The sequence below is a fragment of the Myxine glutinosa genome, chromosome 6, assembly GCF_964187855.1.
Source record: "Myxine glutinosa chromosome 6, kmMyxGlut1.1, whole genome shotgun sequence".
NCBI lineage: Eukaryota > Metazoa > Chordata > Myxini > Myxiniformes > Myxinidae > Myxine > Myxine glutinosa.
In genome coordinates, this window is record NC_136266.1 from 56,767,043 (window position 1) to 56,780,392 (window position 13,350).

General features: G+C 42.5%; 1 protein-coding gene across 6 annotated transcripts in view; it reads left to right on the top strand.

The window, feature by feature from the left end:
- LOC137429812 (tropomodulin-3) overlaps nucleotides 1-12,644 on the top strand; it is a 125,328-nt gene extending 112,684 nt beyond the window's left edge. For all 6 annotated transcript variants that reach the window (XM_068120083.2, XM_078779888.1, XM_078779891.1 and 3 more), the window contains 4 exons: nucleotides 4,207-4,314; nucleotides 6,135-6,278; nucleotides 10,863-11,007; nucleotides 11,160-12,644. In XM_068120083.2, coding sequence (XP_067976184.2) covers nucleotides 4,207-4,314; nucleotides 6,135-6,278; nucleotides 10,863-11,007; nucleotides 11,160-11,212 — 450 coding nt within the window. In that variant the 3' untranslated portion in view covers nucleotides 11,213-12,644. The remainder of the gene's footprint in view (nucleotides 1-4,206; nucleotides 4,315-6,134; nucleotides 6,279-10,862; nucleotides 11,008-11,159) is intronic.
- Nucleotides 12,645-13,350: the final 706 nt, after the last annotated feature.

Consider the following 13,350-nt stretch of genomic DNA (forward strand, 5'->3'; position numbering starts at 1 on the left):
AAGCATGGTGGTGGAAATATTATGGTTTGGGGCAGCTTTGCTGCATCAGGGCCTGGGCAGCTCACCATCATAGAATCCACTATGAATTCTTCATTGTACCAGAGGGTGCTTGAGGATAATGTGAGGCCATCTGTCGGAAAGTTGAAGCTCAACTGAAGGTGGACCTTGCAACATGACAATGACCCTAAACATACCAGTAAATCCACCAAGGAATGGCTGAAAAGAAAGAAATGGAGGGTTCTGGAATGGCCAAGTCAAAGCCCAGATCTAAATCCCATTGAGATGTTGTGGGGGAATTTGAAACGAGCTGTGCATGCAAGAAACCCCTCAAACATCGCACAGCTGAAAGAATTCTGCATGGAGGAGTGGGCAAAAAATTCTCCCAGTTGATGTCAGAGACTGGTAGACAGTTATAAGAAACGCCTACTTGAGGTTGTTTCTGCCAAAGGGGGCAATACCACCTATTAGAGCCAAGGGTGTACTTACTTTTTCCACATGCGAAATTTGCATTTGTTTATTTAAATTACACAATGGACTACAAAATGTAAATGTTTCATGATATTTGTTATATTATATCACCTTTATCTATCAATATTGTTGAAATGAAGATCAAATAGCTGTATGTTGAAATATGTTGAAAAAGTCAAAACTTTACATGGGGTGTACTTGCTTTTTCATGTGACTGTATGTATATACAGTGCATTCAGAAAGTATTGAGACCCCTTCACTATTTTCACATTTTGTTATGTTGCAGCCTTATGCGGAAATGGTTAAATTCATTTTTTCCCTCATCAATCTACACTAAATACCCCATATTGACAAAGACAAAACAGGATTTTAAACAGTTTTGCAAACTTATTGAAAAGAAAACCTGAAATATCACATTGACATAAGTATTCAGACCCTTTGCTATGACACTTGAAATTTAGCTCAGGTGCCTCCCATTTCTCTTGGTCATCTTTGAGATGTTTCTACACCTTGATTGGAGTCCACCTGTGGTAAAAACAATTGATTGGACATGATTTGGAAAGGCACACACCTGTCTATATAAGGTCTCACAGCTGACAATGCATATCAGAGCAAAAACCAAGCCATGAGGTCGAAGGAACTGCCTGCAGAGCTCAGAGACAGGATTGTGTCAAGGCACAGATCTGGAGAAGCCTACAAAAAATATTCTGCTGCATTGAAGCACTCGTTAGGCTAACCCCCGCTCTAGCAGGGAAAATGGCCTTGAAATGCATGTTGTTGTTGTTGTTGTTGTATTGAAGGTTCCCAAGAGCACAGTGGCCTCCATAATTCTTAAATGGAAGAAGTTTGGAACAACCAGGACTCTTCCTAGTGCTGGCCGCCCGGCCAAACTGAGAAATCAGGGGAGAAGGGCCTTGGTAAGAGAGGTGACCAAGAACCTGATGGTCACTCTGGCTGAGCCCAGAGATCCTGTGTGGAGATGGGAGAAACTTTCAGAAGGACAACCATCACTGCAACATATATATATATATATATATATATATATATATATATATATATATATATATATATATACACATACACACACACACACACACACACACACACACACACACACACACACACACACACACACACACATATACTGATTCCAAGTTTGTTCAAAATCCCATCACTGGTTCACGAGTAGACATGGCAACGTAATTTTTACTTCACATAACCTTTAGCCTTTAACCTTGTGACCCCAACATCTAATGGTTCATCTTTACCTCATTATACATACCTACACCACGTTTGACCAAGATCCTTTCAGCCGTTCTCAAGTTGTCACGGTAATGATGTTATTGTAACTTAACATGACCTCTGATCTTTGCCCACTTCACCCCAAAATCGAATCAGCTAATCTTTGCATCATAATATATAATTATACCAAATTTGGTGAAAATCCCATGACTGGTTCACAAGTTAGCTCAGTAACAAAAATTTTACCTCACGGGACATCTGACATTTGACCTTAGACCTCTTGACCCCAAAATATAATCACTTCATCTTTACATCATTATACATACCTGCACCAATTTTGAATTTGATCCCCTCAGCCGTTCTCAAGTTACAGACCTATTGCAGACCCAAAAATCAAACTAGAAAGATTGTAGACCCTCGCCAGGATGTGTTTTTGGTGTTTTTTAAAGGCTTTTGTGTTAAAGCTGTCTTTGTCTTTGTCTTTCCCTCGCGGTCCCGATGTGCTGTCTTTGTCTTTCCCTCGCGGTCCCCATGTACTGTCTTTGTCTTTCCCTCGCGGTCCCCATGTACTGTCTTTGTCTTTCCCTCGCGGTCCTCATGTACTGTCTTTGTCTTTCCCTCGCGGTCCTCATGTGCTGTCTTTGTCTTTCCCTCGCGGTCCCCATGTACTGTCTTTGTCTTTCCCTCGCGGTCCCCATGTACTGTCTTTGTCTTTCCCTCGCGGTCCCTATGTGCTGTCTTTGTCTTTCCCTCGCGGTCCCCATGTGCTGTCTTTGTCTTTCCCTCGCGGTCCCCATGTACTGTCTTTGTCTTTCCCTCGCGGTCCCCATGTACTGTCTTTGTCTTTCCCTCGCGGTCCCTATGTGCTGTCTTTGTCTTTCCCTCGCGGTCCCCATGTGCTGTTTTTGTCTTTCCCTCGCGGTCCCCATGTACTGTCTTTCCCTCGCGGTCCCCATGTGCTGTCTTTGTCTTTCCCTCGCGGTCCCCATGTACTGTCTTTGTCTTTCCCTCGCGGTCCCCATGTACTGTCTTTGTCTTTCCCTCGCGGTCCCCATGTACTGTCTTTGTCTTTCCCTCGCGGTCCCTATGTGCTGTCTTTGTCTTTCCCTCGCGGTCCCCATGTGCTGTTTTTGTCTTTCCCTCGCGGTCCCCATGTACTGTCTTTGTCTTTCCCTCGCGGTCCTCATGTACTGTCTTTGTCTTTCCCTCGCGGTCCCCATGTACTGTCTTTGTCTTTCCCTCGCGGTCCCCATGTGCTGTTTTTGTCTTTCCCTCGCGGTCCCCATGTACTGTCTTTCCCTCGCGGTCCCCATGTACTGTCTTTGTCTTTCCCTCGCGGTTGTCAGCTCTTTCACGAGCCTCGATTCAGTATATAAAAAAAAAAAAAAAAAAGCGAATATGGAGGACGAATCACTTGACCGATCACGTCATCATATTTTTCTTCACCAATTTATCCCTACATGACGCTCAACAAATTTCATCTTGATCAGATGAAGTTTCGTACTTGTCGAATTATGACGTCATAATGGAGGCACCTATCGTCATTAACATGTTATTCCCCATGGAGAGTTCTTTACAATGAGCCATGTCTCGATTTTTTTCTATGCAGTGCTTTCGAAAATAGAGGTGCAAATTTTTTCATTTTTCCAATATGGCTCGCGTAACACGTGACCTATGATGTCATAATTATAATTACAAAATTATACAGGAGGAGGAGCACCTGTGGTGAAAATTTCCTGTCAATTGGACCAACGGTTGCAGAGAAAATCATATTTATTCTGTGCAGACAAACAGACTCAAATGCAATACCCTTTGGCCTTTGGCGAGTAATAAGTTCACCTTTGCATCATCATACATACTTGTACCAACTTTGGTCAGAATCCCATCACTTGTTCACAAGTTATCGCGGTAACAGGATTTTTTTTTAACCGAAAATGACCTCTGACCTTTGACCTCATGACCTCAAAATCTAATCCGTTCATCTTTTCCTCATTATACATACCTGCAACAAGTTTGACTAAGATCCCTTCAGCCATTCTCAAGTTATCAACAACAACACAACATGCATTTTAAAATATCGCGGTATTGAAACCTATCGCGGACGGGCGGACAGTCGGACGGACAACCTGAAAACATAATGAATGACTTCGTCGGCGGAGGCATAAAAATGCTAGATGTTTTAATTCATAATCAAATAAAAAAAATTTACATTTTAATTTCAAGATAAAAACACAATATTAATTGATGACTTTAAACTCTTCAATCTGCACTGGGAATATCTGCCAAATGTGTGCTTGCAGATGAGATAGCCAGCATACTGTTAACTATCATAGGACAATGCTCTTCACTTCGACGTTTTGTCTGTGAAGCACCAGGATGGCCATTGGTAGTCAGAATGTAATCCGTTGTGAATGAAACCCAGACTGGACAGATGAGTATGCTACCATTGCGCTGTAACTCTGTTTTGTTGCCTTTTCCTCCATGTTTGTCTTGCAGAACATTCCCATCACAACATTGAAAGATTTTGCAGAAGCCATGAAGCACAACACCCATGTGGAAAGCTTCAAGCTGGTGGCCACTCGAAGCAACGATCCCGTTGCTCTGGTACCTCAGATACCCCTCTTGTCTGTTTCTTCTACCTCCGATGTCAATAAATCAAAATTCTTTACCTTTAACTATCATCTTGCGTACATACTCGTCATGTCTTCATTTAATTCTTGCGATCCAAGTTTATTTATTTTACAATCTGGCATGACCGGTGGTTCAAGTTCTACCAACCTTCCTCTCTGGTCACCTTTCACCCCAGAAAAGATTCTGTGTACGGTCAACTGTTGTGCCATTGTCACAAGGTTTTGTCTCTTTATTTATTTATTTATTTTCAGACATTATCTAATGGGTTACCTAACCTGTGTCGAAAGTCTTTTTATCCTCCACCCTCCAATCTGTTCAGAGTCTTGGTAAAATTACCGCCTCGTACAAGAATTAATCATACAACGTTGCTCAATCTCCTTAGAAGACCTCCATAATAATAAAGATGAAAAGTGCACCTGTACCTGGTTCTGATTTGTCGCTGCGCAAAGGAATAACACTGATGTGTTGCATTATCGAATTCGTTTTTTTTAAAGTCTCTCCCCCATTTGTCTTCAGATTCCTCTTTGTTCACATCACAGCACTTACCTTCTCCTGACATCTTTTCTCCATTCTTCTTCCTCATCGCTCCTTTTCCTCATTGTTACAGGTTTCTTTGAATGAAGTTTAACCACTTTCCAACCCCCATTTACATGTGCAATATTTTGGGTAACCCCTTGTTTTGCATAGTGTCCAGTCATAGCGAGGAAATATGACTATATATGTGACGCTACTGCAAATGTTAGCTATTGACAAAAGCATTGCACAACATTTAATTACAATAAGTACAGATGCATTCAAAATACACTTCCCCCATGCCAAATAAATAAATATCCTCCAGCGCGGAATTGCCGGGGCGCCTTGGGCGCCCGGCAATAGTGCCGTGCAGCTCATAGAGATTGTATTGGGAGGGAGAGGTGTACAATATTTTATTGATTAATTGCATAATTAAAATCAATAAATAATCGTTATAAAATATTTTCTTATCAATTGGCTCATAGAATACCTAAACCACCAGTGCTTCATCCAAAGCTGTAACTTTCTGAAAGATGATTAAATAAGTCGTTAATCGGAATTTTTTTTTTATTGATTAATCAATAAATAATTAATCGATTAATCAATAAATCAAACATATCCTTAAGAGCCACATCACTTGGTCACTATCGTGTCCAAATATTAGCTTCCTCGCTCAAAAGGTGCCTGAGATATTGCCCAGATGAGAAAGAAAATAAATAAGTACTTAATTAATCGATAATAATAAAATAAATAATCAAGTAATCGATTAATCAAAGAACAAAAATTACTGTTTTTGCCAAAGGACTTGCTCACTATTGTGCCCAAATTTCAGCTTCCTAGCTCAAAGGATGGCTGAGATATCGCCCGGGCGAACAAACAACCAGAGTGAAAACTGAGTACTCCCCTTTGGTGCCCAGCAATGACGTTATGCAGTGCCTGGAGATGGCATAGGAAAGTAGCGGAGTACAATAATTTCCATGGTGCAAGATTATACAAAATGGGGATTGAGAGTATGTATGCACCACAAACTGTAAGCAGGATTAAATTGGACATATTGGAAGGCTGACATTTTGTTTAAGCTTGCCAGTACATATTTCACATGTAGAGCAGAATGTAGACAGGTAAACCAGTATAACATCCCTTCCACAGGACAGCTTATTATGTTTAGATTGTTCCACCTGAGTGATGGTGCCAGTTTTTTAAACAACAGTTGTATTGTTTGAATCATCCGGTTCTCATATTTCGATGGGTTGTACTCAAGGTCGTCTGTGTTTATGCAGTCTTTTGCTGACATGCTGAGGGTTAACAAAACCCTAAATAGCCTGAACATCGAAACAAATTTCCTCACCAACAAAGGCATCCTCGCCTTCATTGAAGCTCTGCGAGAGAACACGACGCTAGCGGAGCTCAAGATCGACAACCAGGTAAGATTTCTATGTCACTTCCCACAATCCAAATGCTTTCAGCTTTACTTCTTAATTTATCTCCAAAAGACTTTTGTGGCAGCTTCTGGTATTGCACAGTTGTTGCACTTTTTATTGCTTACATTCAATCCAACATCGACTTAAATTCACAGGACGGTCGAGGAGTTGGGATGAAAACATTGGGGCAAGTACAGACATCCTCGCAGTGTTTCAGCTATGTAATAAGATCCATTATTACCACTTGCGAAGGCGTTACTAGTCCAGTATCGCCGATTTCAATGCATGGTGAAACTGTATAACGCCCGTCACTTTGACTCGATGCCATCATCTGAGGGCCGCGGGCCGCTAATGAGAGCTAGATTTTCATAACAGCCCGCGGCCCAGGTCATGACCTCTGTGACGTCACGTCATGCGACGTTGACAGACGACAGCATCAAAATGGCAACATCTCTGTTTATAATGACAACGACAGCGAACTGTCGGAAACTGAGCTGCAAAACCTGGAGAAAAGTGCGCTGCCAGACTCCACTGTTCGTACTACAACTTACGGAGCGACCAACGAATGTACGGGCCAGAATGTACGAACGAATGTACGGATCTTCATCAACGTTCATCAACTTCATCAACATTCAACTTCATCAACTTCAACTTCATCAACATCAACTTCATCAACATCAACATCAACATGTACAAACATGTTCTCAACAATACTCCACATATCCACCGAACCACCGAACCATATCCACCGAACCATTCGCATTTCCACCCTTTCCACCCTCACCCTTTCTAGCCTTCGTTGCTGCTCTACGTTCATTATCTATGTCTCCCTCCCATAAATCATAATACTTCTCACACATGCAGCATACACCTTTCCCTTCAGCTTCAGCGACACTCCCCTCCTCGTCAGCACACCACTCAGTTCCCGAAACATCTTCCATGCACATCTCACTCGAGCAGCCGTTGCCGAGTCTGATCCCCCTTCTCCATTCAACATGTCTCCTATGTAGCAAAATGTTTTCACACCTTCCAGCTTCCCGCCGTCTCCAAGATCCAAGTCAATATTTCCTCCATTTGCAGCTCCCTCTGTGCACACCTTGCACTTGAATGTAGCTGCCACACTGGTTAATGACCCTCTCAGACTACTACAGTTTCTGATGAACCCACTCAGCGCACCCTGTACATTGAATGGCGTTCACTCCGACACCCTTCCTGCACACAGCACACGGCCACTTCCCAGTTCTTTCCACCTCACCACATGCTTTACCACTTGCCATCACCTTCGTCTTTCCGATATTCACCTTCAGACCTTTTGCCTCCATACATGCCTTCCACATGTTCATCTTCTCCTTCAGTCCATCCATACTCTCTGCAATCAACACCAGATCATCTGCATACAACAACTCCCACGGTAAACCCTCGTTTACGTTCCGAGCCAGCACCTCCATCACAGCTACAAATAGTAGTGGACTTGGTACCAACCCCTGATGCACTCCCACCTTCACCTCAAAATCACCACTGTTCCCGTCCTTCGTCCTTACAGCTGTGCGCGCTCTCTCGTACATTGCCATCACTACTGTGATCAACCATTTCTCCACTCCTAACTTCCTCAATGCCCATGTCACTACTTTGCGTCGAACCCTATCAAATGCTTTCTCCAGATCAACAAACCCAAGAAACAACTTCTTCCTCTTCTCCATGTACTTCTCATGCAACTGCCTTACAATAAAAAGCACGTCTGTCGTTCCTCTTCCTGGCATAAATCCAAACTGCATTTCGTCGATCTTTCCTTTCTTCCTTATCCTCTTCTCCAACACCCTTTCCAATACCTTCGTTCCTTGCTCCAATAACGTTATCGCTCTATACGACCCACAGTCCAGAGGGTCACCTTTCCCCTTGTATAGCGGGACGAGGGTACTCGGTTCCCAAACCACTGGAATGCGGCCTTCTTTCACCACCAGATTACAGATCTGTCATTTTCTTCATTTTATGATTCAAATTATGTCATTTATCCAAATGTCAAATCAAATCAATTATCCAAATGTCATTTAGACAAATGTCATATGCCAAATTATGTCATTTTCTTCACACCCCAACTTCCTGCTGCCTTCAACATATCTCCCACAACTCCCGTCGGCCCTCCCGCTTTTCTACTTTTCATTGCTTTTATCGCCTCCTCAGCTTCCTTCTCAGTTATCTTCTCTGCCGGCCATAAAACTGGGTTACTCTCTATGTTGCCATCCCATTCATTCTCTGCATTCAACAGCATTTCCATATTTCCATATACCAACAGCATTTCCAACAGCATTTCAGAACATATACCAGACTGGACAACCCTCCCATCCACTTTCTGAATAATCCTCTCCAAGAAGTTCTGTCACTCAAGCTTTTGGGTCTCACTATCTGCCATGATCTTTCCTGGGAAAACCACATTTCCAAGCTGGCCTCCAAAGCCAGTCGCCGACTGGGCATCCTCCGCCGTGCGCAGTCCTTCCTTGGCACACCTGAGCTCCTCACCACATACAAGGCTTTCTTCCGCAGCTCGATGGAGTACTGCTCTCCCCTCTGGGCTGGTGCTCCTGCCTCACACCTAGCTCGTCTTCACGCTGTTGAAACCAAAGCGTTCAGAATCATTGGAATCTCCCGCGATGAAGCTATCTCCGAGGGCCTTTCACTTACTCACCGCAGGCAGGTTGCTGGTCTTTCCGTCTTCTACCGACTCCTCTCCGGCCTTGCTCCCCCAGCTCTCTCTGGGCTCTGTCCCCCAAATATTCCTACAGGTCGCACAAGATCTGCCTGCAACCCTCTTATGGTTAAACTTTAAAATCAAGACTCTCTGCTCAGTCCTTGGTGTCCTTGTGTTTTATACTTCTCCCACCCCCCTTCCCCTTCCCACGCCTCCTCCCCCCAAGCCCTCTCCCTCCCACACATCTCCCGATGTCCCTTCTCTCAAATGTTGTGTTTGTGTGCTTCGCCTTCTCTCCCCATCTTGTCTTGCGCTCCCTCTTTTTATATATTTTGTTTGTCTGATTTTTCTTTTGTGATAAATGTTAGCTCTTTCACGTGCCTCGATTCTGTATACAAAAAAAAAAAAAAAAAAAAAAAAAAAAACGTTAAATTTCACTGACGTGAACTGACGTGAAATATAAATTATACTATAATGCGATATGAAGCTTCAGTTCATCCTCAGTGTGTTTGCCTTGAAAAAGTGGTAATAATAGTAATGTTCGGGCCCTCGGGCCGCTAATGGCTATGTCAGGCTGCTAATCATTGATGTCGGGCCAATAAAAAAGTATAACGCCCTACAAAATCATGTTATTGTTATATTGTCTGTGTGTCAGTTTTGCATTTCTTTCAAAACCGCTGATCGCCCAATTTCTAAATAGCACCATATTCATCGCCAAGTTGTTATGATGCAATGTCCATGATGCAATGCAGAATCCAAAAATAATTTTATTTGGGAAAAACATTTTCATTATTCACATTAATAAATGTTCATATTGATAAGTTGATAAAATTATTCACATTGCCCAGGCAAAGCAAGCATGGACTATGCTGCTAATTGGCTGTGAGAGCCTATGTGCACTGTGATTGGCTCCTGGCAAATGACGTCAACCCATCCTCAATGTTCTTGTTTCCCGTTCTTAGAATTTCAAAATAAAACTAGAAAGCATCTGGCAGTACAAAGCCCGTCCATGTCCTCTTTGTATTCAGACTTCTTCCGTAAACAAAACATGATGAAAACAGCTAAAAAAAAAAAATACAAAAAATTGATGATTTTAAGTGACCTTGACCTTTCGACCTCAAAAACAATAGGCTTCAGTGACCCAATATGCAAACTATGCTTACATTTCAAATCAATTGGATGAAAATTTAAGATTTTATGCAACATTGACCTTTGACCTTTTATTCTGAAAAAAAAACCTATTTGCTTCTGGCTTCGAATTGAGCCAATGCAGTGACCCAATATGCAAATTCTTTAAATTTCAGGTCGTTTGGATGAAAATTGACGATTATGTGTGATGCTGACCTTTGGCCTTTTGACAAATTATTATTTTGCCTTCTTCATATTCTCATAATAATGCGATGCTGAAAATTTTATGACAAAGCTCACATATTAAATTGGAATTTCAGGTGAATTGGGTGATGATTGATGATTTTAGGTGACTTTGACGTTTGACCTTTTAACAAAATTATGAATTTATCTTCTCCATATTCTCATAATATAGCTTTATTGAAAATTTGATGACAAAAGCTCAAATGTTTCCTGGAACTCACACGCATGTGGAAATAGCAGCCAGCACCAACAACTAACACACGCACATACGTGTGTGAATATATATATATATATATATATATATATATATATAAATACATGCGCACGCACACACACACACACACACACACACACACACACACACACACACACACACACACACACACACACACACACACACACACACACACACACACAAGAGATTGCAAAACCCCGTCTCCCACTGAGCGGGGGACGCGCTAATAATAACAGCTCCAAATGACGCAACAAAAGCATAACTGATTTGCTGTGTGCGTGCACAATGAATACAGAGGCAGCAGCTGGGAAACGTGGTGGAGATGGAACTGGCAACCCTCCTGGAAGATAACACACACTTGCTGAAGTTAGGGTACCATTTTGAACAACAGGGTCCACGTACACGTGCTGCCAATGCCATCACCAAAAACAATGACATAGGTATGTAGTCATTGTGGAATGCAAATTGTAATCTTGTGGATTTCTTGATGTAGGAGACTCGTGGGCCTAGTGGCGAGACTATAAAGGGTTCTAACGTGAAGAATGTTATCACCTGTCACGATGCTAACACTGCCTATGTTATGCCATTACAGTTCGTCAAAAGCGGCAAGAAAAAGAAAATGGGCCAAGCAGCCCGCATAGTTAGGGGACCCAATGAGCGAGGCTCCTCCGCATGACTCCTCACCATCTTCACGTCCTCCACTCAACCCTTCCCAGATTTTTCAGCCGTTCTTTCTGAACCACTTAGTGGCTCAGATTATTTATGGGTAAAACAACATTATTATCAGGATTATTTTATTTTTAGCAACCAAACTTCCTTTTTTTGTTACATTCAATGGAATATTGCCACTGACCTGTGATGTACAAGGTTCCTTTTTCCTTCTTCTTCTTATTTTTTTTTTACAAAAAAATGCCATATTGCATCTTGACTTGTTTTTCCTGTGCCGTGTCTGCAATGTGAGGGCGAGATGTGCTTTGAGTGGACCTTCACACCTACTGTCCGTTATTCGTTATCTTGGACACTGTAGGCTATGAATGGAAACCACACCAATCGACTAACTTTTGCTTGACGTATCTCTTGCTTGAGCTATCCTTCACAAAACTATAAATAACCTTGAATAGTTGAAAAAAAAAGAAAAATGATGATTATGGAGAGATGTTTGCAGCTCCCGGCCGAGAATCCTCTCATGCATTCCATCGGAGCAACACCCTTACACAAGCAATCTCCTGGCGAGTTTTCATGGTTATTTGACCGCGTCGGATTGACGTAGGCCTCGCTCGCGTGCATGATGTCACTAATATCAAACGGTCATGGATCTATTTCCGACTGTGACGGTCAAACTTGCGCCTTAAATTCGAAGCATTCCGTGTGCGAGATCTGTTGAAATTCCCAACATTGTTCAGGGACTGTATGGGGGGGAAAAAAAGCAGGATATTTCACCTGTTCTCCCATCAGCCCTCGTCCCCACACTACTAGCAGAGCTTGGGAGCATCTTATCATGCTCGCATTCCGTTTGTCCGACGTCTTTTATCATCGCATAGTTCAAGGTTGGCATTGGCAAAACATTTGAGAACCCGGAAAAGATCGCAGCTCTGAAATTCGCAGCCAATTTGGTGAAAGACCTTTGGCTGTTTTTTTCATATTCAAGCCGAGAGTGTTTACTTGTTTCGTCCCACCGGTGAGGTGGTCGTCGCTTGCTTGGAATCGTCCTGGTTGGTTGGATGTTCGTGTGATCGTAAATAACCGTGAGGTATGTCCTTGTTCTGCATGCTCGACCGCTTGCTTGTGTTGCATCGTGCTGCGGTTCTCAGCAGCGTACTGGTGCATTGTGAGTGGCTGTAGCTGTGAGTTTGATGCCATACATGGAACTGTCTTGCATGAACCGATTCCTCATTAAAAAAAAAAAAACGTTTTGTTTTTAAAAAAAATAGTGTTTTGTCGCATCATAAAGTGGTCCAATTAAGATCACCTATCGCCACCAATTTCATTTACCTCCCCTCACCCTCTACCAAGAATGCTGTGACTTTGGACCATTTTTGTACCATTTTATTCATCATTAAATATCACCTGTGGAGTACATTTTGCCAACCATTTCTCTGGCTGACGAAGCCTTATGGAAACAATGGCAAGTGCAATGGAATTAGCCTGACTTTGGCTTGATTATTGCAGCCAAAGGCTTTATAAATGGTACTTGCTGCTTCCTTGCTTGACGCTCAGCATTTTAAAAGGATAAAGCAGACAAACGACCATCTTTTGATGTCTCGGCCGAGGTTTGAACGCCGGACGCTCTAACCATTACACGATCGAATCTGGTGATGAAATGCTCGCTTAATCCATTTGCTACTGATACTGATATTGCGATAATGGCCCCAATTATTCCCACCGTGTGAGGTTCACCAGAATTTTTTTTTTTTTGCCCAAGCCTTTCATTCATAGGCTGGCCACACCAGAAGTTTCACTGAAGGGGAAAGGAATTTGTAATTTGGCCAGGATGCCGGCGACAACTCTCCTACTTTTTACAAACGGCACCGTGGGCTATTTGACGTCCACCAACTAATGCGAGCACATGGGACTCTTAGTTTAACATCCATCTGTCGGATGGTGCACTTTGTGACGTTCACACAACTAATTATTGTTCCTCACGTGAGGAAAGTTGCACATTTTAAATAAAATAATATTATCTTATTGAAGAACAACGGGTTTCCAAAGGGAAGGAACAATTAGTTGTGTATGGAACAGAAATCGACGTCAACCACAATCATGAGCTGAAGTAAAACATGGAA